We start from the raw sequence: 27,580 nt of genomic DNA, 5'->3' as shown, positions 1-27,580 counted from the left end.
TGTTAATTGGGGTTTTTATGGGGATTTTATTGTGTTTTATCTATTTATGTTGTAAACCGCCCTGAGACCTATTGGGAGAAGGGCGGTCTAAAAATTAAATAATAATAATAATAACAACAACAACAACAACAACTCTTCTTCTACTTCTAAAGGCGATATTGGATTCTGCAACAAATTCGTAATTCATCCCCGTGGAGTATCCAGCCTTCTCTCAATTTAACCCGGAGGCAGTCTGGCCAAGATGTTCCCGCAACCTTATCCAAAGACTTTGGGGGGTGGGGGGAGACAACTCCCTGTAAAGGTTACGGAAGGAAAATCTCCCCACCCCCAGATGTTCAGCCCCAGATGTTTCCCCAGCAGCACAGGCAGAGAGATGAAAGTGTTTTAATTTTGAATTTTTTTAAAAAGGGAAGGAGCGGTGGGGGAAGAGATACACTCAAATAATTATTTTCAAGTATGTATACATATATATACGTCGATAAATATAATATTTCCAGGAAGAGGGCAGAGTTTACGAGACCATCTAAGGGTCTTATGATGCTGGAGGAGAGAAAAGTTGGAAGATGTGAAAGGAAAAAAAACAGGAGAGAACAAATGTCTCTAAGAAAAATCGTATAAATACAACCACCTCAGATGGCAGAAGGAGTAACTAGTTGGCTTCTCGTAAGACCAAACGTTTCTTTCATGCCAAGATTCTCCCTTTGAAATATCGGACTCTGAGGACACACCTGAAAACCAACTCCCATCCCGTTTACAAGGGCTGAGAACTCAACTACATCCAGCTTGGCTCCTTTTGCCTTCCTCTTAACTCAAGCTACCCTTGCTGTCAGGACCAAGGTCTGCATGCTCCTTGGGGCAGAGAACACAGGGAAGACTCCAGAAATTTATAAAATAAATAAACCAAACCCCAAGGCTCAGCAGCCTCTGTCCAACACTAGGCAGTCAGCGATTATAAGGAAACCCATGAGCGTGCATCCCTTCCCTCTGACTGTTGCTCGTCCCCCAGCGACTGATAAAGATAGACTGCTTCTGTGCATGGAGGTTCCATTCTCAACTTTCATAGTTTGTAGTTGCCGACAGAAACAGGCACCACCCATTTAACTTATAAGAGGCTAAAAAGCAGCTCGCTCTGTGCTTCCGTGAAGCCTCCAAACAGGGCGCGAAGGGCTCACTGTTTACCCAGAGATAGACTGCCTCTGTGCATGGAGGTTCCCTCCTTACCTTTTTATGATTCATAGGAGTGACAGATCCCATGAGAAGGCTCCATCTTATTTTGTAAACGGATGGCACGGCACAAATAATAAATAAAGGTAAAGGTAAAGGTCTCCCCTGTGCAAGCACCGAGTCATGTCTGACCCTTGGGGTGACGCCCTCCAGCGTTTTCATGGCAGACTCAATACGGGGTGGTTTACCAGTGCCTTCCCCAGTCATTACCCTTTTACCCCCCAGCTAGCTGGGTCCTCATTTCACCGACCTCGGAAGGATGGAAGGCTGTCAACCCTGAGCCGGCTGCTGGGATTGAACTCCCAGCCTCATGGGCAAAGCTTTCAGAAAGGCTGCCTTACCACTCTGCGCCACAAGAGGCTCTTAAATAATAAATAGCAACAACAATAATGATAACAGGTTCTTTGTGTGAAACAGTTGGCCCAAACAGGGCCAGTGACTTCAGCCACACCGCTGCCGTGGCTGTGCAGCTTTGAGCCCTGGGCTTGAAACGAAAATGAAGATTTTAGGTTCCAGAATGTTAAACTAAGTGCTGCCATAATCGGGCAAATCCGGGTAGATTTGCCCGCCTTGACCTATGTTTCCCCTGCTGTCGTTTGGCTTGGAGCGAGCAAAAAGCTCGACGTAAGACGGAAGCCCCCCCCCCCCCCGCCCCCTCCCCGCATTTCCTAGAAACCCTCTCAGTCCCCCCTCCCGATGCTCATGCTTTCAAGCTTATCTGCATGGCCAAGAGAAACGGCTTTCCTCTGGCGTGTGTCTCCCGGGGTAACCTCCCCCATGACCCTATATCCTTCATTTGTGCAGGACACACAGTTGTGGGACACAACCCTCCTTTCTCTTGTGGATTAGGGTATGGGGCTGAAGTCGGGGCATCTCCGTCACACCCACCAACCTGCATCGGCCCCCCAGGAGGGGCGTGTGACAGGCCGAAACGGCACAGGTGACCGTTCTAAGCAGGCGTGAAACAAGTTCTTACAGAGGGGTGAATCCTTGGGCTGACGGCCATTCCTGGGATTTGCATGCACTGGCCCTGTCGACCCACGCATAGGGTTAGGGTTTACCCCCTGAAGTAACGCCGACACGAGACCCGCCACTGCGGGTACAGCTCGGCGTAAGACATTTCTCGGACGTTACCCCCTCCCCGGAAAATATTAGCTTGCAAAACGGCCCACCGATCTCCCCTTCGGCCCCCGGCTCACTCCCCCGTGTGCATTTTCCGGTGTGCGATTAGGTACAAGCCCCGGGTGAAGCTCTTCCCGCAGTCCAAGCACTTGTAGGGCTTCTCTCCCCGGTGGGTCCTTTCGTGGGCCGTGAGGTTCGAGCTGCGGCGGAAGGCCTTCCCGCAGTCGGTGCAGCTGTAGGGCTTCTCCCCGGTGTGGGTCCGTTCGTGGACGATAAAATCCGAGCTCCAGCGGAAGGCCTTCCCGCAGTCGGCGCATTTGTAGGGCTTCTCGCCCGTGTGGGTCCGCATGTGGGTGGTGAGGTTGGAGTTGCGGTTGAAGCTCTTGCCGCAGTCGGCGCACTGGAAGGGCTTCTCCCCCGTGTGGATCTTCTTGTGGCGGATGAAGTGGGAGCGGTGGTCGAAGCTCTTCCGGCAGTCCTGGCACTTGTAGAGCCTCTCCTCGGTGTGGATTCTCCGGCGCAGGACGACGCACCTCTTCTGACGCTGGTTTTCCTGCATCCTCTCCTGGAAGATGATCTTGCCCAGGTCCTCGTAGCCCACCCGGCAGGGAACGGCCTCGCCCGCCCGCTTCCCCGCGTGCCTCTCGGGCCTGGGCTGGTTCTCGGAAGCGCTCCCCGGGTCGTGGCAGAGATTCTCACGGGGTCTCGGCAACGACGTCCCGCACACGGCCTCTCGCTCGGGGCAGTCCGGCAGGCGAACGGCCGGCCTCTCGGGTTCACTCGGCAACCTGCCAGCCGCTGGAAGGCAAAGAGGAGGGAAAGCACCAGATTTCAAGTGGCGACATCCATTATCAACAATGATTCAGGCTTAGAGAAGGGAAGTTTTCAGGCGAGAATCTCTTTTTCTGGTATAGAACAGTTATGTCGCTGAGAAAAAAGAATTTGCTAAATCAGTGGTCCCCAACCCCTGGTCCGGGGACCAGTACCGGTCCGTAGATCAGTTGGTACCGGGCCGCAGCTCCTCCTCGTCCTCCTCCCTGGCTGCTGCCTTGGGTGCTGCCTTGCCACTCTGCCGCCAGCTCACCTTTTGTGCTCTTCAGTGGCCGCCATGGCTGGAGCTCCCCTGCAGCGTGGCACTGTGCAGCTGCTGCTGGCAGCGCCCCCCAGCGGGTGGCGGGAAGTCAGGGGTGCCAGCGGGAAAGCAAGTGGAGCAGGGGCTCAGGCAGCAGCAATGTCCCTCAGCAAAAGATTACCACCCCCCTTCCGGGCCTCAGTAAAATTGTCAAGCATTGACCGGTCCCCAATCATAAAAAGGTTGGGGACCACTGTGCTAAATGTAAGAGAACCAGCCAGAGTGAGAGAGAGCTGGTTTTTTGTATCCTGCTGTTTACTACCCAAAGAAGTCTCAAAGTGGCTTACAAACACCTCCTCTTCCTCTCCCCACAACAGACACCCTGTGAGGGAGGTGGGGCTGAGAGAGCTCTAACAGAATTGCTATGAATGAAGAAGAGCTGGGGTTTTATACCTGAAGAGGTCTCAAAGCGGTTTACAATCACCTACGCTTCCTTTCTCCACAACAGACACACCCAGCGAAGTAGTTGAGGCTTAGAGAGCTCTGACAGAACTGTAAGCGGCCCAAGGTCATCCAGCTGGCTGCATGTGGAGGAGTGGGGAATCAAATCCGTTTTTCCAGATTGCAGGCCACCACTCTTGACCATTATACCACGCTGGCTCAGAAAAGACCAACATGACTACATTTAACTTTGGAAGGGCTAACCTCTCAAATGAGGGGGTATATGAAGAAGCGGAAAGGAAAGGAAAAGGAAAAGGAAAAGGGAAAGGGAAAGGGAAAGGGAAAGGGAAAGGGAAAGGGAAAGGGAAAGGGAAAGGGAAAGGGAAAGGGAAAGGGAAAGGGAAAGGGAAAGGAAAGGGGGTCAAATTCCTTTTTAAAGTTTGGAGACGGTTAGGAACATAAAAAGAGCCCCGCTGGATCAGTTCAGTGGTCCACCTAGTTCAGCCTCCTGTCTCACACAGCGGCCAACCAGTTTTATTGAATTTTATTTTATGGATTTTCTTTTTATGTGACCCGCTGTGAGCCGATTTTCGAGAGCGGCGGGCTATAAATCCAATAAACAAACAAACAAATAAAACAATGTCTTGTGGCAGTGTCGAAAAAAATAATGGTAACAAAGTAAGAGCCACCTTGGTGTTGTGGTTAAGAGGAGCACGTCTAATCTGGCGAGCCGGGTTTGAATCCTGTTCCTCCACATGCAACCACCTTGGGCTACTCACAGTCCTGTTAGAGCAGTTCTCACAGAGCAGTCCTGTCAGAGCTCTCTCAGCCCCACCTGCTGTGAGAAGAGGAAGGGAAGGCGATTGTCAGCCGCTCTGAGACTCCTTCTGGCAGTGAAAAGTGGGGAATAAAAACCAACTCCTCTTCTTCTCCTATTAGGAAAGGCTGATGTTTTAATGTCCTCGGATAAAGCTATGGGAGGCAGCCGTATATGGAATACTGGGAGTCCTACACAGTTTGAGCCCACTGGCACCTTTTTAAAGAAATCCTCTTACCTTGCTTCCGAGCAGCCCCCAGGCAGACCGCCTGCGCCCTGGGGAAAGTCACAGTCACTTCTTCAAAAGAATCGAGGCCCTGAAATGAGAGGAGGAAACGCCGTTTTGAGAGTCACAGGCCGAATCGGCAAACCCTGCTTTGTTAGAAGAGGGTGATCCTGTCCAAATGGAACTCATTTGAAAGGTGTAGCCTGGGTTGCTGTGCCGGTTGCCAACAGGCCAGGAGGGTGTGGACACTGCTGGAATTCCAGCACAACAAAATGGCTGCTGCAGGAGGCCGGGACAGCCACAAAACAATTGCCGTAGCTTAACTTCGCTCACACAGATATTTGTGCTCAGCCAAAGTAACATTTTCTAAAATCGGCACCATCAATCTAATCTCCAGCAAAAGCCCTACCTGGTCCCACCTACGTCCTAAAAACACTGGCCTGCACGTGGTCCGTGGGCACCACATTTGGGGGCTCTGCTTTAATCAAAGAATTGTGGGGTGTTATCATCCTTCACCATGAAAAGCTTTCCCTGCCTCTATGACTGATTTAATCACTACAGCAGTGGGCATACTGTGGCTCTCCGGATGCCCATGGACTACAATTCCCATGAGCCCCTGCGACTGGGAATTGTAGTCCGTGGACATTTGGAGAGCCACAGTTTGGCCACCCCTGCATTAGTCAGTCAGTACACCTTTGCTGGCATGTCATCAACCAATACGTTAATACAGGGGTAGTCAAACTGCGGCCCTCCGGATGTCCATGGACTACAATTCCCAGGAGCCCTTGCCAGCATTCGCCAGCGAATGCTGGCAAGGGCTCCTTGGAATTGTAGTCCATGGACATCTGGAGGGCCGCAGTTTGACTACCCCTGCATTAATACATGGAATTCATTTACACCCCACCTTTCTCCTCTTTCTTACATCATTCTCCTCTCCTTCATTTTATCCTCACTGCAACCCTGAGAGGTAGGCCCAAGGTCAGCCAGTGAGTTTGCATGGCGTGAGGGGATTCGAACCTGGGTCTCCTACCTGCTAGTCCAACACTCTTAACGACACCACCACATTGGCTCTCAAGAGGCCGGACTCTTTTTTCTCTGGGTTGTTGGCAACTCTGCTTTCTGTCTCATGGCTACATCTTGGTGGCCTGCATTGACCACTTTGGGCCGGCAGTTCCATCATCCTGTCTATTTGCGGACCGTCTTTCCCCCCCAAGAAGCTTTGGGCAGCAAACATTTTTCTTGTTCCGTTTTTTCCTCACAACAGCCTTGTGAGGTAGATTAGCCTGACTGGCCCAAAGTCACCCAAAGAGTTGGGTGTTTATACCCTGCTTTTCACTACCTACAAGAGTCTCAAAGGAATTTACAATTTGCCTCCCCTTCCTCTCCCAGCAACAGACACCCTGTGCGGTAGGTAGGAGCAGTTCTCTGAGAGAACTGCTTTGTGAGAACAGCCCAAAGAGAACTGTGACTAGCAAAGGTCACCAGGCACACTGCATGTGGAGGAGTGAAGAATCAAACCCAGTTCTCCAGATGACAGTCTGCCCACTCTTTACCACAACACCACAATTGAGCAATCTGATGCCAGGCGCTAGTCCTGGCTGCTACACCACACCTGATCAAGCTGGGTGTAAAAACCAATTCTTCTTCAATTGGCTCACCAGGTAACCTTGGGCTGGTCCCAGTTCTCTCAGAGCTCTCTCAACCGCACCTACCTCCCAGGGTGCTTATTGTGGGGAGTCAGAGTCCCTTTATTGGGGAGATAAAAGGTAAGTGACTGTAAGCTGCTTTGAGACTCCTTTATGTATGAAAACGCGTGATTCAAAAACTCTCCCTCTGTTTTTGTTGTGCCTCTCCTTGTTTTTAACTCAAATGCAATAAATACATGTATTTTCCTATATTTGATCATACATTTACTCTATGACCCTAGCATTACCAGGCCCTGAGATCTGGAATTCTTTAACCTTCTGGTTCTCCCTTAGAACCTTCCGCCAGTGACACCTTCAGCCCGACCTACCTCACAGGGTTGTCGGGAAGCCCGTTCCCCCCCCCCCCCCGAGCGACAAAGTGCCTCTCACCAGTTGCCGTGGCCACTCGGCTTCCTGCTGCCTGAGGAGAAAGCCCTCGGCCAGGGCCACGGCCTGCGCGCAGGTCTCGGGGCCACGCTCCCGGACGGAGCCCTGGATTCCCAGCGGCAGGATGCTGAGGAACTGCTCCAGGATCAGCGTCTCCAAGATCTGCTCCTTGGTGTGGCGCTCCGGCCTCAGCCACTGGTAGCACAGTTGCCGGAGGCGGCCACAGGCCTCGCGGGGCCCCTCGGCCTCCCGGTAAGAGAAGTGGCGGAAGCGCTGGCGTTGGGTCTCTGCGCCGGCGGCCTCCTCCTCCTCCGAGACCTCTCCCTTCACCTTCCAGATGCCGCCCCTGCCGAAGGCGTGCTGGGCCCCCCCGCGGACGGACTGGGAGCCCTTCGGGTCGCCAAAGACCATCAGCTCCGGCAGTGGCGGGTTCTCCCACCCCGAAGGAGGGGACTGTACCACCTTCAGGAACTCCTGCCACTGGGCTTCCCACCGCTGGGCCAGCCCCTCGTCCGGTTCTTGTTTAACGTGCGGTGGCGTCACCCGGCACAGAGGATCCTTGGCGCTGCCAGCGGGAATGCCACGGGGTCCCTTACGGGCGGCCTCCGCCGGTCTGAAACAGGACGGGTTCTTCTCCTCCATTTTCACCCGGTGCTCAAGCGGGGCCTGGAACGGAAGCCCCAGGGCCGACGGGGTGCTGCCCTGTTTCGCCACGGCTTTGCGAGAGGCCATTGAGAAACCTTATCCCATCGCCGAGTCGCGGTTTCAAGAAGCCCTCTGCCGTGTTCTGGGGTCCGCTCGTGTGCCTGGGTGTCCGTCTCCCGCCTTTGCGCCAGGTCCTTGGACGGCTCACTCCCGCGAGCTCCGGGCTCCTCTCACGGTGGCCTCAGCCCTACGAGAACAAGGCACAAAACGAAAGAAAAGTTTATGGCCCCTGCTCCGGCCTGCGGTTGCCAGCCACCAGGTGGGGGATAAAAACCAAACGTAGAAAGGTATAGGCAATTTATTATTATTATATATTATTGCTGTTGTTGTTGGTTATTGTTATTATTATAGCTCAAAATGTTTCAAACCCACAGAAGTATATCCATTTGGCACCTACAGAATCATAGAGTTGAAAAGGACCTCCAGGGTCATCTAGTCTTATCCCTTGTACAATGCATGAACTCACAACTACCTGCCCACCCACAGTGACCCCAATTTCATGCCCAAGAGATCCCACCACCACCACCACCACCAAAAATCTCCAGAATCCAGCCTGGCCTGGAGGAAGCCAGAGAAAGCAACAGCCAAAATCAGGCATCTAACATATCATTGTCAATTCCAGGTTTGGAAATTCCTGGAGATTTCGGGGTAATGCCGTAAGACCACTCCAAGCAGCCCTTTTCTCCAGGGGAACTGATTGCTGTCACCTGAGCATCCCAGGTGATTCTGGGGGCTACCCCACTTTGGCTTTATACTTAAGACTGCAGGTGATTTGTGAAAATATGTTGCCACCCACAGGCCTGGCATCCAATTTCTTGGTTTCTCCCGATGCTCGGTTCGATTGTGCCAATAAAGGTCAGCTCATCCCTACGATTCAAACTTGCCAACTCCAAGCAGGGAGATTCCTGGCGGTTTGGAACTGGAGCCTGCGGAGGGCAGAAGGGGAAGGAATTCTGTGGGGTAGGAGAATCAGAACTTGATGAGGGTCATAGAACCCCATCAGAAAATCGGGGGGGGGGGGCAATAGTTTAAAACCAAATATTAAAAGCAGCCTAGAATATAAGAATACACGGGACAGAAGACAGAATACAAATGTGGACTCTGTAGGGCAGGGGTAGCCAACCTGTGGTCCTCCAGATGTTCATGGACTACATCTCCCATGAGCCCCTGCCAGCGTTTGCTGGCAGGGGCTCATGGGAAATGTAGTCCATGAACATCTGGAGGACCACAGGTTGACTACCCCTGCTGTAGGGTATAATGCCAGCGCCTGTCCTCCGAAGGAGGCCTTTTCTCCAGGGGAGCTGATCTCCATCGACTGCAGACCCCTTGTCAGTCCAGGGGATCTCCAGGTTCCCTCTGGAGGTTGGCACCCCAGCAAGAAAAGGAGAACATCCTAGCTGATAGGCATCGCATGGCACCCGATTCCTTTGGGGGGGGGAGCCCAAAATGGGCACACACTCCCATTCCGTCTGGCCCTGAATGTGGGGTTGACAGGTGCCCCTGCTAGGGTTCCAAACCCAGGCAGGGAAACCCCTGGAGATTTGGGGTTGGAGCCTAGGGAAGACAGGGACCCCAGGGGGCTACGAAGCCCACCCTGCAAAGCATCCATTTTCTCCGGGAGAATTGCTCTGGCTGTAGTCTGAAGATGAGCTGTAATTCCTGGGGATCTCCAGGTCCCGCCAGGAGGCTGGCACCTTTAGTTGAAGGGGGGATTCTTTGGTCTTCCTTCCCGATTTGGGGGGGGGGAGGTTGGAAGACCAGCCAGGAAGAAGGACTCTTACTACACTCAGCTACCTTTGAGGCTGCCCCCTCCCCTCCCTACATCCCCCTCCCCACTAGTGCATAAAGAGGAGGGACCACCCACCCACCCTGACCCATGCAAAAAGAGGGTTCTCCCACCCAGGGGACCTCCCAACCTTGCAAAAAGAGGATTCTCCCACAAAAGGGACCCCCCATGCATAAAGAGGAGGGACCAATCACCCACCCTGACCCATGCATAAAGAGTAGGGAACCCCCCACCCATGCAAAAGGAGGATTCTCCGACCCCCCCACCCATGCAGAATGAGGATTCTCTCATACAAGGGAACCCCCACCCATGCATAAAGAGTAGGGACCCCCCACTCATGCATAAAGAGGATTCTCCCACCCAGGGGACCCCCCACCCAGGCATAAAGAGGAGGGACCCCCCCTTCCGCCCGCCCTCGGTACTCACTGCTGCAGAGCCCCCCCTGGGCTTGCAATCCCCCTCCCCCAAGACTGCACCGGAGGCGAATCCACTTTATCCCCAGGCGGGGGGGGGGAGGAATGGAGGGCGCAGGCGGAAAAGGCAGGGAGGGAGGGAGGGACTTTGCTCTTTGGCTTTTCCTCCCCCCCCTTGTCCTCCCCAAGTGTCTGGGGCTGCTCTAGGCGGCGAGCCGCTCGCTCGGCTTAACCCTTTCAAAGCCGCAGCGGAGGCGGGGGGGTGGGAAGGGAGGCCCCGAAGGCTGCCCGCTCTGGGTTGGGGGAGACTCCGGGATAGGCTGGCAGCGGGGGCGGCCTTTTCACGGCCCAAGGAAGGCTGAAAGCGGCTTGCAATGGCCTTCCCCTCCTCTCCCCGACCTGTCAAGGAGGTGGAGCCAAGGGAGCTCTGAAAGAACTGCTCTGCCAGTACAGTTTCTGTGACTAGACTAAGATCATCCAGATGGCTGCCTGTGGAGGAGCGGGGAATCAAACCCTGCTTGCCAGATTAGAAGATGCTGCTCTTAACCACCACACCAAGCTGCACGTAATACAAAAAACATCTGTTTACGTCAGGGGTAGTCAAACTGCGGCCCTCCAGATGTCCATGGACTACAATTCCCATGAGCCATTCCGCATTGGCAGGGGCTCATGGGAATTGTAGTCCATCGACATCTGGAGGGCCGCAGCTTGACTACCCCGGGTTTACATTCTTCTGCTGCATCACTTTGGCTGATTTCCTTCCAGGATTTGGCTTCTCAACACCTGGCCTAGCCACCATTATCTATGCAACAGTCACCTCCCGGCTAGACTTCTGTAACTTGCTCTATGCAGGGCTGCCCTTGAAGCTGCCTGCAGAATGTGCATTACGCCAGGTCTCTCCCAACTGCACTGGCTCCAGATTGGAGGCCAAATCAGGTTTGAGGTTCTAAGTCTCATTTTCAAAGCCCTAACACTCTGAGACCCCTGATCGATGGGACCTCCTCTTCCACCGGGCACCCCAGAGAGCACTAAGGTTGCAGGATCAAAATTTGCTTAGGGTCCCAGTCCCCAAGGAAGTCAAACTGAGCTTGACCAGGGGACCCCCCACCCATGCATAAAGACTGAGGATGAGAAAGTGTTTATAATTTACGGATTGATTTGTACCACTGTTTTGATTTTATTTTTAGCTGCCCTGAGCCTGTTAGGAAAGCGCAGGCTATAGAAATAAAGGTGTTGTTAATTCTCTGTGCAGATTTCTAACATTTTGGCAGGGAGTATCCATACACCCCCACCCACACACACCGACACCCTGAATAATGGCAGGGAATCTGTTAGCTGCCTCCCACTTTAAAACATACAACTTCAGGAAACATATTGTCTTGGAGGACCAAATGGTGAGGAGAAAAGTCAGGAGCCAATATTGAGAGGGGAGTTGGAGTGTGCTGGCGCATCCGTACCCCCAACCATCTAACCACCACCACCACCACGATCACCAAAATATGCAAGATCTACAGTGCTTTGGAGTTGGCACTGCAAGGGGGCATTGGAGGAGATGTGGATTTAGCATAGTGAGAATAGGAACATCCTGGAATTTTTCAGTTCCAGAGTGGTGTAATGGTTAAAGAACTGCAAAGTCTAATCTGGAGAACTGGGTTTGGTTCTCCACTGTAGCCAGCTAGGTGACCTTGGGCTAGGGCAGTTCTCTCAGAGCTCTCTCAGCCTCACCTACCTCTCAGGGTTTCTGTTGTGGGGGTAGATAGAAAAGGATTTTGCCGCATTGGGACTCCTTTGGGTAGTGAAAAGCAGGTTATAAAAAGCCAGCTCTTCTTCTTCTCCTCAAAAACTCTCTTCCAGTTTCCTCACGGACTCATGGGAAACTTCCTACTCCTTTGAGCACAGGTCCTCCCTGCTTGCCTCCAGAACCAACAGACCGAATGACTGCAAAAGAGAACAGTTTTTTAGGACTCTCTTCTCTCCTCTTTCTACACAAAGTTCGCTTATCTTCTGAATGAAACTATTTCATTCTTTTAAGCGGCTTGGTGCTCCATCCTCTCACGTATTTAAACCCTGCCAAAAAAAGGACATGTCATTTTGCTTAAAAGGCTGAACCCCTAGTGCCTTTGGCTGCCTGAAGGCTGGGAAACTGATCCTTTGGGCTCAAGTGCCAAATGTCCGATGCTTATGGGGACAAAAGAGGCTTAATCATCTTTAATGGCTTGCAGGATGTATCCTTGAGGGGAGCTCATTGTGTGGAAAATGTTTCCTGGATGAGACCTCCCTCAGGGACTGGGAGAAGGTGTGTCAGACCCCCCCCCCCTTTCACCTACTGATAGGTGCAGAAGGGGCTGTCTGTCTGGCCAAAGGAAATTGGTTTCCCATCCCTGAATAATGCTTATTTTGGGAGGGGGAGCTGCTTGAGTCAGTGTGCTGTGTAGAGGTTGAAAAGAGCAGCAGTCCAGGACCACCTTCAAGACTGACAAGATCTGGGGCAGGGAAGGAGCTTTCCTGACTCAGGGCTCACTTCTTCCAAAAGGACTCCTCCTTCCCCCCCAGCCCTGAGCACCTCCCCCACAGGTAACAAAGGAAGCTGGCACCTTAGGGAGGGAAAGTTAATGAAATCCCCCTTCCCTGGGAGTGACCAGATCTTCTTACGTGATAAAGTGCAGGAGTCCAAGCAGCACTTTAAAAGGATAACCAAATTTGCCGCAAGGGATGAGCTTCCCTGAGTCAGGGCTCCCTTCTTCAGAACTTCAGGTAAAATCCTCCCCTGCCACCCATTTTGTCAGTCTGGAAGGTTATCTACAACTCCATGGAAAGGTATCTGGAAGAAGAAATGTTGGTGTTTTTGTACCTCGCTTTTCACTACCTCAAAGTGGCTTTTCACTGACTCAAAATCTCAAAGTGGCTTACAAAGAGCCCGGTTTGATTCCCCATTCCTCCACGTGTGGTCACCTGGGTGACATTGGGCTAGTCACAGGGCTGATGAAGCTGTTCTGACTGAGCAGTAATATCAGGGCTCTCTCAGCCTCACAGGGTGTCTGTTGTGGGGAGAGGAAAGGGAAGGCGACTGTAAGCCGCTTTGAGACTCCTTCTGGTAGAGAAAAGTGGCATATAAGAACCAACTTTTCTTCTTCAGTAATCTCAGGGCTCTCTCAGCCTCACCCACCTCACAGGGTGTCTGTTGTGGGGAGAGGAAAGGGAAGGCGATTGTAAGCCGCTTTGAGACTCCTTCTGGTAGAGAAAAGTGGCATATAAGAACCAACTTTTCTTCTTCAGTAATCTCAGGGCTCTCTCAGCCTCACCTCCCTCACAGGGTGTCTGTTGTGGGGAGAGATGCTTTGTGTATATAAGAACCAACTATTCTTCCTTCCTCTCCCCACAACACACTCCTAACCACTACACCAAGCTGACTCTCTAAAGCTCATCTTGTGCTGAAAAAACTGCCCTGAGTTGCAAGGGGAGAGCTGTATATAAATGTATAAGAAAATAAATAAACAAACATTTTGGTTGTTGTTGGTCTTGAAGGTGCTCCTGTTCTCTTGTTCTTTTCTACTGCTACAAAGAGATTGATACGGCGTCCAGTCTCAATCAAAGGAGGGGAAAGATCCCATTTTGTGCTCCCGTGATGGGCACCCACAAGCAATTTCTAAATGGTTTACTAGGCAGGGTAACGAAGGCAGGACACCTGTCTGGAAACATGGAATGCAAGACAAGATCCAGGGAATGTTTTTGGGAATGTTGCAGTGTGTGGTGTGCCTTTTGCTCTGGCTACATCTTCAATTGCGGCACAAGAGGCGGCAAAACGTAGCAACGGCAGGTGCTGCACCGGGTGAATTCCTGCCTGTCACGCAGCTGCAAAGCACAGGAGCCCTGCTTGCATCAACAGCCTGGCCCAGGCCCTGACACACCGGCTCTGCCTCGATTCCTCCAGCTGTACATGGCTTCCCATGTGAATTTAGTCCTCATGAGACCCCTTGCAGGATGGGCTAAGGGAGGAAGAGAGCGTTTGGCTCAAGGTCACAGAGCTAAAATTCTGTGGCTGAGTGGGTTTTTGAACCCGGGTCTCCCCAGTTCCTAGTCAGTCTATATCAAATGCCAAAAAACTCCCAAACCTATTTACGTGTGTGTGTTTAAGCACAACGTTTTATATATGCATATATATTTACCCATATACATATAAAATATAAACAGAAACTCGCAAACCATATTTATAAATATTGTTTATATATATACACACACACACAGTTTAAATACTGTTCAAATATATATATAACCGTTTTGGAGGGACATCTGGGGGTACCTGGCAAATTGTACTTATGTTGAAATTTTAAAAATATATATTACAATACTATTTTTGCATTCTATGAAACTGTTTGTTGCTCCATATAGACCAAATTCTTAATCAACACGCCCCCCCTCCCCCCGTCAATGGTGTCCCGCTTTACCAATGTTAAAATCTGGTCACCTTACCGTATTCATTTAAGCATCTAAATATGAAACAATATAGATAAATCTAAATAGAAAACAGTATTTATTTAAACCCACACCCGCATTCTATGCATCTGCCTGAGTTTCTGTGGAGCCTCCTTATCTTGCAGCAGTGCCCTGCTTATCAACTCAGGCTGTCAGCTGCCTGGAGCAGGTATGTACGTGTGTGTGTGTGGGGGGGGAGGTACAAAAATATAGATAATATATAATTATAAATAAAAAGAAATACGGCATCTTTGAAAATACCCGCTCTATTCTTGGGTCGGCTAGTGGATCACACACAACTGGTGCAGAAGGAACTCGACCAGCTGAACTCCTGCCTGCCCTGCAGCTGTAAAGGGGGGCGGGGTAGGTAGTCTGGCCGGGCTCTCTCGCCAGACTTAACTATCCTCCTGCAGGTACATTTGCAATGCATTTGCCTTTCAATAGCCTGGCAAAGGTCAGCGGCGGGTTCCCGGGCCGGAGGCGCTTGTGCAAGGCGGGCCCATCTCGCAAAGGGTTAAAACCCGGTTTCCCGACGCGTCTCCCCGGCGGGGCGGGCCGGGGGCTCTCAAGACCTTGGATCCGGACCCTCCGGGCCCCACTCGCCAGCCGGCCTCCGGACGAGCCCTTCGCAGGCGCCTCGGTGAGTCTCCAAGCGGGTCGCTTCTCCTAAGGGGCTCCGGCGCGGCTGCAGCTGAGCAGCAGGACGCGCGGAACTCACCGCCACAAGATATGCCCCCCCCCAAAAAAAGACCCCAAATTTAGACCGATGCTGCAGTTGCAGAACCCGCAGCTCTGGAGGCAGTTGTTCGCGTTGGGGGGGGGGGTGGAGGGATGCGCACAAACAGCGCGCTGGGGCAGCCTTTATTTTATTTCAGCATTTATATGCCGCTTTTCCGGCCGGATTGTACTGGTTCAGAGCAGTTTGCATGGCCGCCTTTCGGCCCAAGTGGGCTCCCCGAGCGGCTCGAGCGTTCCGCCCTGCGAAGCTTAAAATTTGCTAGCGGTTAAGCCAATTAAAAAAAAACACACAGATTTGAAATTGATTACTATTTACTAGCAATTGATTGATGCGAGCGGGATGCAAGGGCAATTATGCATGTGAATAAAAATGAAAGGCACCGTAGCCGGACCGGAGGGTTTTTGTTTTGTGCTGGAGGGAGCACGTGGCGGGCCCCCGGGGATCGGGTCCCCCTGCACTGAACATGCTTTTTTGGCTATTGCGCTCTTTGATATTTGGGGAGCTGCCTTGATATTTGGGGAGTATCTTTAGGCCGGCGGGCGGAGAGGCGCCTTCGGCCCCGATCCGGGAAATCTTGGCCCGGAGAAGGCCTTTCCCCGCCCTGGCATGTTTGAAGTAGATCCCGTGCAGTCGCCTCGATCAAGCAAGGGTTGCGTCCACGCGATCGGTCCCCCGGGGAGACCTCGGTGCGCCTTTTAAAAATGCATTTTATTTATTTAGGAAGATAGTTGAAAGTGGGGATTAAATACTGCATTGTAATTGTATACTATCACTGCTATATGGGGAAGAAAAGCAGAGAATTAACAATATCTGTCTCATTCTTTTATATCACCTAGAAGCTACTGTAATGCCGACTTTTCCAAGCTTTTGGGAAAGGCTGGCAAATTTTTAAAAGGCAAATTTTAGTTTGGATGTAAAATTCATTTTTGAATTAATTGCATTGCGATATGGGAGCTTAAAATTGGTATTGCCGCCGCCAAGGCTAAAAAAATATCATGCATTTGGTTTTTTTTTTATTAAAGTTTTGTGAAATAAAAAATATATATATTTAAAATGCGCGCTTATGGAAGGCCTTGTTTAAGTCCCCAGAAGCCCAGAATTGGTCTCCGACCCGATAGCCTAGCAAACAATGGATGTAGATAGGGATGCCAACTCTGGGCTGATAAATACCTGGAGGTTTTGGGGGTGGAGCCAGAAGTGGGTGGGTTTTGGGGCGGGGCCTCAGTGGAATCTAATACTATGGAGCAGTGATCCTCAACCTGTGGTCCTCCAGATGTTCATGGACTACAATTCCCATAAGCCCCTGCCAGCAAATGCTGGCAGGGGCTCATGGGAATTGTAGTCCATGAACATCTGGAGGACCACAGGTTGAGGATCCCTGCTATGGAGTCTGCCCTTCAAAGCAGCCATTTTCTTCAGGGGAACTAATTTCTGTGGCCTGAAGGGGAGCTGTAAATCCAGGGGTTCCCCAGGTCCCACTGGGGGACTCGTATCCATCCACCTTTGTGTATTTTTCTATTGCTGTGTTCTTATTTTATGTTTTCTCCCCTAAATTTAATGTGCTTGGGTTCAGGAAGCGCATGAGGGATCACAGGGCAGTGAGTTCCACAGGTTAGAAGAAGAAGAAGAGTTGGTTCTTATAGGCCCCTTTTCCCTACCCGAAGGAGTCTCAAAGTGGCTTCCAGTCGCCTTCCCTTTCCTCTCCCCACAACAGACACCCTGTGAGGGAAGTGAGGCTGAGAGAGCCCTGATATCACTGAAGAAGAGTTGGTTCTTATATGCTGCTTTTCTCTACCCAAAGGAGGCTCAAAGCGGTTTACAGTCGCCTTCCCTTTCCTCTCCCCACAACAGACACCCTGTGAGGCAGGTGGGGCTGAGAGAGCCCTGATATTCCTGCCCGGTCAGAACAGTTATATCAGAGCTGTGGCGAGCCCAAGGTCACCCAACTGGCTGCATGTGGGAGTGCAGAATCGAACCTGGCATGCCAGATTAGAAATCTGCACTCCTAACCACTACACCAAACTTAGCTCTTTTATGCTTCCCAAGAGACTTCGTCTTGCTTCCTCTCCCTCCCCCTCGAGTTGCTGGAAGAATTCATTGAGCTTTTCTCATCTTTTTTACCTTTGAGAAATCTCTAAAACAGTGGTCCCCAACCTTTCCGAGGCTGGGGACCGGCAGGGCATCGGGCAGCGCCCCTGCGGACCGCGCCCGCGCGGGCCACGCCCGCGGATCGGGCCGCGCCCACGGGCCGCGCCCACGGGCCGCGCCCGCGGATCGGGCCGAGCGGGCGTGGCCCGCACGGGCGCGGCCCGGCCCTGTTTCCCTCTCCCCGCCTCCCGCAGTAAGAAGCTTCCCGGGCCGCAAGCTTGCGGCCTGGGATGTTTTTTACTGCGTGGGCGGAGCGGGGAGAGGGAGCTGCGGCCCGGCACCGGGCCGCGGCCCGCAGGTTGGGGACCACTGCTCTAAAACATTCTTCAGGCTTTGACAGATCTCAGAAATGGCACGATATCGCAATGCAATCTGAGTAAATCTGTCATTGTGCAGAGCTGTCTACATCCCCACCCAGGGCCCCACCCCTCCCCACCCGTTCTAGGTCTACCATTGGCTGTTGTGGGGGGGGGGGCTCAACTAACTTGCCCATTCAAGAAACTTTCCAGGGCTGTCAAGAAACCCCAGGGTTACACCTGGATTAGAAAGCCTGGATTAGAACGTCAACCAAAGATTTGGATTGTCAGGTTCAAATCCCTGCTCAGCCATGAGAGTTTGCTGGGTCATATGCTCGCTTAGAGGGACAAAATTTGAGCCCCGTGGTACCTAATGTTCAAGGGGGTGGCAGGTTACAGTGGATGAGCGATAGGGTTGTGAGTGTCCTGCTGAGGGTTGGACTAGATGACCCAGGAGGTCCCTTCCAATTGTTCTTTGATTCTATGATTGTATGATCAAATTAAACTTCTGTTTATCAAAATTGTTGGAAGCACCGTTAGAAGGTTTATTTTATCGATAATTTACATTTTTAATATGATTTAAAATTTAAAATGTAATATAATTTTAACATTGAATATAATAGTCTAATTTGTTATATCTAATCTCTAATCTCAAGAGCTGGGTTTGGTTTCCCCACTCCTCCACATGCAGGCAGCTGGGTGACCTTGGGCCAGGCCCGGTTCTCTGAGCTCTCTCAACCCCTTTAAGACACCTTCAGGTAGTAAAAAAGCAGGGGAACCAAACAAACCCCCCCCCCAGCTCTTCTTACTGTCTTTTTTATTTCTTTCCAGAGGAGACCTTGGAAACCTAGTCACTTCTGGCCCCCTGAAACCTCCAGAGCTCTACTGGGAGAGCTCCACTGTGAACTGTGACGTTTTGTCCTCATTGTCCCATCCTGAGCACTGGGACATCCGCAAGCCCCATCGAACGGACCTGTTTCCAGCGAGCAAGTAGGTTAAGGTCCAAGTGAGGCCCGGCCAAGACCTTCTGTGCCTGGCAGAGAAAATGGCAGCCACAGAGCCATGGGAGGTCGCTGCCTTTGACCCCGAGTTTCAAGCTGCGTTTGCACAGGCCATGGGAAAACCATCCTGGCCCGAGCTGGGCATGGGAAGACACGACGACATGGAGGCCAGAGAGGCGGGGTCGCTGCCCCGGGAGGTTCAGCCGAAAACCTACGACAAGCTTCAGTACTGGGAACTCGAATTCCAGGAGTTCCTGGAAGCAGAAGACTGCCCCTGGGACGACTCGCAGCTGCAGGACGGGCTGAGCGCGTGGGAGAACGCGGAGGCCTTCTTAGCTTCCTTCCAGCAGGTCGCCGTGGCTTGCCGTTGGCCACAGAAAGAGTGGGTGAGCCGCCTCCTGCCGGCCCTGGACGAGGAAGCCGAGAAGGCCTTCCGTGGCCTGGAAGAGAAAGACCAGGGCAACTTCTGGAAGGTGAAGAGGGCCGTCTTGCAAAGGGAGGCCATGATCCGGGAGCGCAAACGCCAGCAGTTCCGCCGGTTCTGCTATCAGGAGGCCGAGGGGCCCCGGGAGGTCTTCCTGCAGCTCCAGCACCTCTGCCACCAGTGGCTGCAATCCGAGCGGCACACCAAGGAGCAGATCCTGGAGCAGCTGATCCTGGAGCAGTTCCTCAGCATCCTGCCCAGGGAGATGCAGGGCTGGGTCCGGGCGCGGCGCCCGGTCACCTGCAATCGGGCCGTGGCCCTGGCCGAAGAGTTCTTGAGGAAGCTGCTGGCCGCCGAGAGGAAGGAAGAGCAGGTGAGCGGGGAGGCGTGTTTTGCAAACAGCAAAGAAAGCGGGAAGCCCCCTCAAGCCAAAACATTCCCGTTTGCTCAAGAGGGTCAAGCTACAGCAGATAAAATGGATTAAGTAATAATTGTATGGTCTGCACACATAAAATTAAAAAACATTAGGATTCTGAATATTGGACCGTGCCATTTACAAGCGTTCCTAGTGGATTAGTAGGACCTGGGAACCTCATGAAAGCAGATGTGTTTCAGAGATAGCAGATTCCAGGTTTTGATTTTTACTAAAAGTTCGGGAACGCCTCTTCTGCTAGGGCCTTTTTTGGTTCTGGCCCTGGTTTGGTGGAAAGCTCTCCCTGGCGAGATCGGGGCCCTCTGGAACCTTCCACAGGGCCTGTAAGATGGAGCAGATCTGCCAGGCATATGATTGAAGCCAGGAGATTAACGAGGAATTGCTGGCTTCGTTGCTCATTAAAACAATCAATGCTCCATCCATAAAATAACAACGCCCAATTAAAACTAGACATTCTGCCCTCCCCCCCGCCATAATGTTTTTAAGGAGACAGTTTTTAATCATTTAATTTATGAGGAATGAAATGACTGTTTCATTCATGTAAATTAATTAGTTGTATATATTAAGTTCCCTGCCCTGAGCCTTCTAGGAAGGGCATGTTATAAAACTGTTCACAACCAGTGTGGTTAGGGAAAGAATTTCTTATCTACAAGACCATGGGTTCCTCCTCGTGATACCTGCACTCCCACACCTTCAATCTGGTCTGGAATTTCCGATAGTTCTGGATACCGGTCTCATATGTGCGCACTATACAATAAGTATGGTATTTGTTATTTAATTTTATTTGCTGTAGCTCGATCCCCCAGACGAAAGAGGAGAATGCTTTGTCCTGAAAATCAAGCAGTCCAGAGAGTCGGGGTCAGTTTGTGAATTAGGGAAATGCATCTGTATCCTCTGCGTAAAGCACTGGGTGGGCCTTAGACCAAGGGGTCCCCAGTCTTTTTGAGCCGAGGGTCCCTTTGGAATTCTGACACAAGGTGGCAAAGCCAGGTACAATATAGCTTCCGGGCATTAGGAAAGGTGTCACTGGGGCACCATGGAGACTACGTGCTTCGGAAAGCACCAAAGCCTGAGGTGGCCAGTGCCGTGATGTGGAGGGAGGGGGCGGGCTGGTGGGGCACTACCCCTCTGCACCGCAACCCTGGCTGCCTCAGGCTTTGGTGCTTGCCAGAGCGTGCAACCCCAGTGGAGACTTCTGCTTTGTATATTTGGTTTATGTAATGTATAGCTCTTAACTAGTGGGCGTGACAATATCAGAGGAGGTTTTTTCCCATTGCGTGGCAGGCACTTTGTGTAACTGAACTAAACTGGGGTCTTGTGCTGACTTGGTCTTGATCCTCCCAAACATATTAGCATCTTCAGGAGCCAAACGATGTAGCACTGGATTATTCCAAGCCCAAAGCATCTCAGCCGGATAGGAACCTGCTGTCGGCCAATAAGCAGATCAACGTGGACTCCAGTTCATCCAGGAGGTCCTACCCAAGTAAGGAGCGTTCGTGGCATCTTTTTCATCTTGGGGAACTTCTTTTTGAAATTGGGGTGGGTGGGGAGGTGCTCAGTTGCAACATGCAGGAAACTCCTGTTCCTCAAAAGAGAATTACTCATGGTCACTCCACAAAGTAATCAACAGGGGTCTTAGAACAGATTACAAAGCATAATTAAGTTATGGAAATTACTGCTGCAGGATGTGGTGGCAGCTTACAAGCACAGGCGGCATCAAGAGGGGGTTGGATAAACAGGGAAGAAAGGTCCATGAGTGGCTGCTAGCCACAAGGTAAAGATAGTATGCTCTTTGTGGGACAGGAATGCTCCAGACATTTCTGCACATTGAAAAAAATGGCATTACGCCAGCTGAATAGCATAGCGCTAAATATTATCACGCCTCGTGCCATTCCTCACCTTCTTGCCATCTCCCTGTATCCCACTTCTTACCCTCCACAAGCGCTGCTGGAAATGGCGGAAGAGAGCAACGCAGTTTATCCGCGACTCTCTTCGGCCTGTCAATCAAGCCAGACAGCCAATCCCCTTTCTCATTTTTTTAAAGGTCCCACTATGCCCGCCAATTTCTTTTTTTTATTTAATTAATAGTTCTCAGTTGAAATGCCTATGCATCTAATCATAGATGCAGTGATTTTTATAACGCCAGCCCTTATGGAATCACGAGTCTTGAATTTAAAAAAAATTAATCTTGTTCCTGATTTTTTTTGGGGGGGGAGGACTTTAGAGAGGCATGCTTTGTGTGACAACTTTGGGGGGGGAATTATTTTTGGCTTTGCCTGCACACTTGTATGCCTATTCGTTGCTCCAGGCTCTTCGATTAAAAAAAAAACCCCGTCCCCGGGAGAAGTGCTTTTTAGGTTGGTGAATCCACTTTTTGGGATTCACCAACTTGCGCTTTAAAATGGTGGATTTAGGGCAGAGCCCACTTCCCCTGCTGCTGTACAGGCCTAGTCTCTCCACCATGGAAATGGTAAATGATCAGTCGATCGATTGGCTGCCTCCCGCAACTTACTTTCGTGCCTACTTCTCCAAAGAGACATGTCACCACTCCAAGCCTGAAAAATACTTCAGAGATGCCTCCATAGTCAAAAGGTTGAAACAGGAGGGATTGGGCGGGTCTTGTGGTATTTCGATCCCAAACTATATATGGTGTCTTTGTCACCTTTTGTTTTCTGATTCAGATGATCTCAGAAAACCCACATCTCCCCTCCCAAGAGTACAACCATTTGCCCGGTGCATTTATTTCAGTAAACCACCACCAGAAAAAGCACCTGAGGCATAAAACGGTCCCGAGAATATTATTACTGCTATTGGGATGGGACTCCCATCACAGCCAACTGAGGGCGGTTCTCACCTGTGCCGACTTTTTGCCTTCGTTCCATCAGATTACGAGGAAGTCAGAAGGGGCAGGAAGAAGAGCCTGGAGCGGGAACATTTGGAGCGAGTTGAATGTTACCCAAGACCACGGGGAAGACCCCCCAAGGCCTCTCCCTATCCCCAGTTCCAGGAAGTCCACGTCAAGGAACGGCGGCGTTCGGAGAGGCTGAGAAGGGCCAACTCCTCTCCGCCTCGGGAAGAGGCCTCCAAGCGATACCGCAGGGCCTCACTTCCCCCCGAAAACATCCGGAGCAGAACGAAAGTCTGTCCTGACTGCGGGCAGAGCTTCAGCGGGCTCTCGAGCTACATGAGGCACCAAGTCCGTCACACGGGGGAGAAGCGTTACGAATGCTGCTTCTGCAGCCGAGGCTTCTGCTGGCGGTCCGATCTGATTCGGCACGAGTGCGTCCACACGGGAAAGAAGCCGCACGAGTGCCAGTTCTGCGGGGAAGGGTTTGACCGCAAGTGGCAACGGGAGAGACATGAATTGGTGCATGCAAAAGCCGGAAAGAGGCTTTGATTTGAGTGGAGATAGGGCAGGGGGAGGCCTACTGGGATATGTTGTGTGTGTGTGTCCTCCAAATACGGGTGAGCGCTTCGGTGCGGTTCGGCCACCTTGGCAATCACTGATGCCTGAGGCACCCAGCAGAGGGGAAGGGCATTGTTGGGGTTGGCATGCCAGCTTATGGCTGCATGCAGGCGCAGAGCTCTGTGCCTGCGTGCGGGCACTGGCTGGCACGTTGCTGCCAGCATTGCCCCTCTGCGCTGTGGTGCTGGCCACTTCGGCTTCGGTGATTGCCGAGGCAGCCGAATCGCACCGAAGCGCTCACCCCTTATTTGGAGCTGATGATGTGAGCTGGTCTATATGTCCAGACACAAATGATCTCTTCATACCAAAGGTCAGAATAAAGGTTGGTGGGGCTTGCAGGGGATCTTGTGACATTTTCTTGTTGGCTAAAATCTCATAACAGTCTCCCCCCCCCCCCCCAATGAGGTGATTGGAACATGGATCTCCCACTTAAAGCAGTTTTGGCTTGTATTTTTACCCCTTTGGCTTGTATTTTTTCATCTTTTGGGGAGGGGGAACCAAACCCACCCTTTCCTAATAAAAAAAGTGAGCATTTTCTGCCCAGAGCAATTTTTCACTCTGAGGCTGTAGCTCTCATGATCTCCGGCTGGAACTTGGTCTTCTCCAGAGACCTTTTGTCTCTCACCACTGCCCCGTATGATATGGAAGCTGTTGTGTAGCATTGCTCTGTCCTCTTCTTCTGCCTTTTTGAGGCTCTTACAACCTGTTGGTCCTTCTCCAGCGCATCTGGATTAGGGGGTGGTTGTTTTTTTCTTTTTAAAAATAAAAACGAAATTTAAAAATAGAAACACATTGAACTCATTGTACTATTGTAAACAGATTTTTGGGCCTGTTGTCAAATTCATCAGTTTTGAATTCTGCACCGTTCAGACCTCAGTTTTTTCGGTACAAGCATTTTTAAAGTCCACTTTTTAAATAGTGTTCCAACTCACCAAAGTTGAAAGTTGGTACTTTTAATACACATATTTTTGTAACAATCCAATGGTGTTTATATGATTAAAGATAAGTTTTTTTCAATAGACTGTGTGTTGTTGTTTTAAGAAAGAACAGTTCTTATATGCGACTTTTCCCTACCCAACGGAGTCTCAAAGCAGCTTACATTCGCCTTCCCTTTCCTCTCCCCACAACAGACACCCTGTGGGGTGGGTGAGGCTGAGAGAGCCCTGATATTACTGAAGATTTGGTTCTTCTATGCCACTTTTCTCTGCTCGAAGGAGTCTCAAAGCAGCTTACAGTTGCCTTCCCTTTTCCCTCCCCACAACAGACACCCTGTGGGGTGGGTGAGGCTGAGAGAGCCCTGAGATTCCTGCCCGGTCAGAACAGTTTTATCAGTGTTTAAAAGGTCACCCAGCTGGCTGCATGTGGGGGAGCGCGGAATCAAACCCAGATCACCAGATTAGAAGTCTGCACTCCTCACCACTACACCAAGCTGGTTTTAATCCAAATAAGAACTTTTAACTCTGAATTTTCAAGTAGGATCTATAGGGGGGTGGGGACTGTGGTTTACTCTGACAGGGATAGGCCAGGTTTGCTGAATCTTGGACACCTAACAGGTCCAAGCGCTGGCTGGTATTTCGATGGCTGACCTAAGATGTTCAAGGTTGTGACATGGAGAGAAGGAGTGACAAACCACCCCTGAACCCCTCTTGTCCTGAAAACCCTGCTAGGTCACTATTAATCAGCTGAGACTTGATGGCTAATTTTTCTTTTTTAATCCAGAGGGAAAAGGATTCTGGGGAAGCCTGGTTCAAATGTTCGTCCAGCAATGGAAGCTTACTGAGTGATTTAGTCTGGTCACGCACTCTCGGTCTGACCGACCTCACAGGGTTATAGAGAGGATAAAACTGAAGAGAGAAAAACGAAGAAGACAGACACCCTGTGAGGTAGGTGAGGCTGAGAGAGCTCTGAGAGAACTGGGTCATGTAGCTGGCTGCATGCAGAGGAGGAATGGGGAATCTAACCTACTTCTCCGGATTACAGGCTGCTGCTCTTAACTAAGGCACCAAGCTCCCTCTTGAACTAAGCTTACCACGCCCTTGATTGAGGATCTCCCCCTCCCCCTTACACACCTCTGATCCAAGTCATGGCAGGAAAAACATCTTTAAAAATCAGCAATATCCCATACACCGCATCTAGTGAAAACTTACATGTAGTGAAATTGGCTGGCCGCTGGACAGACAGGCAAGCTGGTTGGAGGAGGAGGCACTCGGGGGCGGGACAGCCGCCCTGAGTGGGTGTTGAGCGTTGAGTGGCACTTAAGCCATGAGACCAGCTCCTCCTCCAAGGCCCTGCCAGAAATATGTTATGTGGAACAGATGATGTATTAATATGATGTACCCTGCCCTGCTGTCTGAAGCTGTCTGCCCATGAGGTTGGGAGTTCGATCCCAGCAGCCGGCTCAAGGTTGACTCAGCCTTCCATCCTTCCGAGGTCGGTAAAATGAGAACCCAGCTTGCTGGGGGGTAAACGGTAATGACTGGGGAAGGCACTGGCAAACCACCCCGTATTGAGTCTGCCATGAAAACGCTGGAGGGCGTCACCCCAAGGGTCAGACATGACTCGGTGCTTGCACAGGGGATACCTTTACCTTTACCTCACACTGCCCTCAGCCGGCTTGCTGGGAGGGCAGTATAAAAGTGTAATAAGAAATAAGTCATCATCATCTCCCCAACTGCAGCCAGGGGACTGAGGTTAATCTATTTAAAATATTTATTAGCTGTGCTCCTGCCGTATAGATCTCAAGGAGGCTAAAGAGCAGACCAACGACTCTGCAAGAGAGGGAAGATTTAAACTTGAGTCTTCCGTATTTGTTTGGCAGAAATACCCACCATCGGCTGTGATCCCCCCCCTCCAAAGCAGGAAAAATGTTCCTAGGCTGCCTGAGTTCAACGAGAAGAAGGTCTTTCTTCCTTGAGCCCTACAGGATGGCGGGGAGCCCTCAAACCTTATGAGACCTCATACAGAAGTGCCAATTGGGTTCCGATGAATCAATTTATGTTTCATGAGACGAGACCGGTCAGAAAAGCTGTCCCCGCAATCCATGCACTTGTAGGTTCTGACTCCTTTGTGGGTGTTCTGGTGCATGTTGAGGTGCGAGCTCTGGGTGAACGACTTCCCGCAGGTGGCGCACGTGTACGGTTTTTCCCCGGTGTGGATCTTGTAGTGCTTGTGGAGGTTGGAGGACTGGCTGAAGCGCCGCCCACACGCCGAGCACGGGTAGGGCTTCTCTCCCGTGTGGGTCACCCGATGCTTCCTGAAGGTGGACTTGTGGGCAAAGCGCCTCCCGCACTCGGGACACGGGTAAGGCCTCTCCGCGGTGTGAAGCCGCTGGTGCCTGGAAAGCTGGGTGAGCTGGCCGAAGCTCTCCCCGCAGTTCTGGCACTGGTACGCCTTCCCCTGCAAGTGGGCCCTGCGGTGCCGGCAGAACTTGGCGCGCTGGGCAAAGCTCCTCCCGCAGTCGGCGCACGTGTAGGCGGTGGCCCCGGCGTGCATCTTGAGGTGCTTGTGCAGGTTGGAGGACAGGCAGAAGCTCTTGCCGCACTCGGTGCACCTGTGTGGCTTCTCGGCCGTGTGCAGCAGCTTGTGCTCCGCCAGGTGCGAGGGTTCGCGGAAGTCCTTGCCGCAGGTCCAGCAGCGGAAGGGTTTTTCCCCCGTGTGGATCCGGCGGTGCTGCAACAGGTCGGATCGCCGGGAGAAGCTTTTCCCGCAGTGCGAACACTGGAAGGGGCTCTCCGGCGCGCGGGCGAGGCGAGATTCGGATCCGGGTTCCTCTCCGCCGGGAGGACGTGGGCTTGGATTCTTGCCTTTCAGGGTCTCCTCGGGGGGATTCCTGAACTTGTTTCCGCCTTTTTTCTTCTGTTTTGTCTTTGTCTCGTCGGCTGGGGCATTGCGGTCCCCAAAGGTTTGCAACTCGTCGCCGTTCTGGAAATCAGCGGGTTCCATTTCTCCGAGTGTCACATCGTCCTGTGGAAGTTGCTTGTTTTCATCTGCGGTCCCCTGTCCTGCAGGGGAAGTCAAAACACATAAAGTAAAGCTCAGCATTAAACATGTCAGACCCGAGTTTGGGTCTCCAGTCATAACCTGAGCTTGTTATTCTTGTACATTTATTGAATCTAGTGAGTAGCCGTGTTGGTCTGAAGTGGCACAATAAAATCAGAGTCCAGTAGCTCCTCTAAGACCAACAAAGATTTATTCATAATATTCATAATGAGAGCCAGTTTAGTGGTGTGGTTAGGAGTGCCGACTTCTAATCTGGCATGCCAGGTTCGAATCTGCGTTCCCCCACATGAAGTCAGCTGGGTGACCTTGGGCTCGCCACGGCACTGATAAGGCTTTTCTGACCGGGCAGGAATCTCAGGGCTCTCTCAGCCTCACCCACCCCACAGGGTGTCTGTTGTGGGGAGAGGAATGGGGAGGGGACTGTAAGCCGCTTTGAGCCTCCTTCGGGTAGGGAAAAGCGGCATATAAGAACCAACTCTTCTTCTTCTTCTTCTTCTTCATATTGAATAAATCTTTGTTGGTCTTAAAGGTGCTGCTGGACTCTGATTTTATTGGGTTACTGAATCTGTCAAATGTCTTTGTAATTGACTGCTTACCCTCAACCTAGATGCATAGATTGGTAATTCCCACTCAGTTGTATCTGAGGAAGTGTGCCGTGCACACAAAAGCTTATACTGGCCTTTCTCAACTTTTTTTGTTTATCAATGAGAACCCCCTGATGCA

At 51.5% G+C, this 27,580-nt stretch overlaps 2 protein-coding genes across 3 annotated transcripts in view; one reads left to right on the top strand and one right to left on the bottom strand.

The window, feature by feature from the left end:
- Window positions 1-370: 370 nt before the first annotated feature.
- Window positions 371-27,580, bottom strand: part of LOC143833827 (uncharacterized) — a 32,293-nt gene continuing 5,083 nt past the window's right edge. Inside the window, exons 4-8 of the mRNA XM_077330052.1 lie at window positions 25,817-26,859; window positions 18,901-19,143; window positions 6,978-7,715; window positions 4,915-4,993; window positions 371-3,144 (exon numbers count right to left, since the gene is read on the bottom strand). Of these exons, the coding sequence (XP_077186167.1) occupies window positions 2,420-3,144; window positions 4,915-4,993; window positions 6,978-7,715; window positions 18,901-19,143; window positions 25,817-26,859 (2,828 nt within the window). The 3' untranslated portion in view covers window positions 371-2,419. The remainder of the gene's footprint in view (window positions 3,145-4,914; window positions 4,994-6,977; window positions 7,716-18,900; window positions 19,144-25,816; window positions 26,860-27,580) is intronic.
- On the top strand, window positions 14,809-23,840 carry LOC143834072 (uncharacterized). 2 transcript variants are annotated; one of them, XM_077330646.1, is made up of 4 exons: window positions 14,809-14,991; window positions 18,366-19,332; window positions 20,746-20,875; window positions 22,278-23,840. In XM_077330646.1, the coding sequence occupies exons 2-4, from the start codon at window positions 18,580-18,582 to the stop codon at window positions 22,787-22,789; spliced, it is 1,395 nt and encodes a 464-aa protein (XP_077186761.1). In that variant the 5' UTR covers window positions 14,809-14,991; window positions 18,366-18,579; the 3' UTR covers window positions 22,790-23,840. The 2 variants fall into 2 exon arrangements, with proteins under 2 accessions (XP_077186761.1, XP_077186762.1); XM_077330647.1 differs by lacking the exon at window positions 14,809-14,991 and adding an exon at window positions 15,663-15,776.

This window comes from Paroedura picta, chromosome 3 (genome assembly GCF_049243985.1).
Source record: "Paroedura picta isolate Pp20150507F chromosome 3, Ppicta_v3.0, whole genome shotgun sequence".
NCBI lineage: Eukaryota > Metazoa > Chordata > Lepidosauria > Squamata > Gekkonidae > Paroedura > Paroedura picta.
The sequence above is the reverse complement of the archived record's forward strand: the minus strand, read 5'-3'. Positions and strand labels throughout refer to the sequence as shown.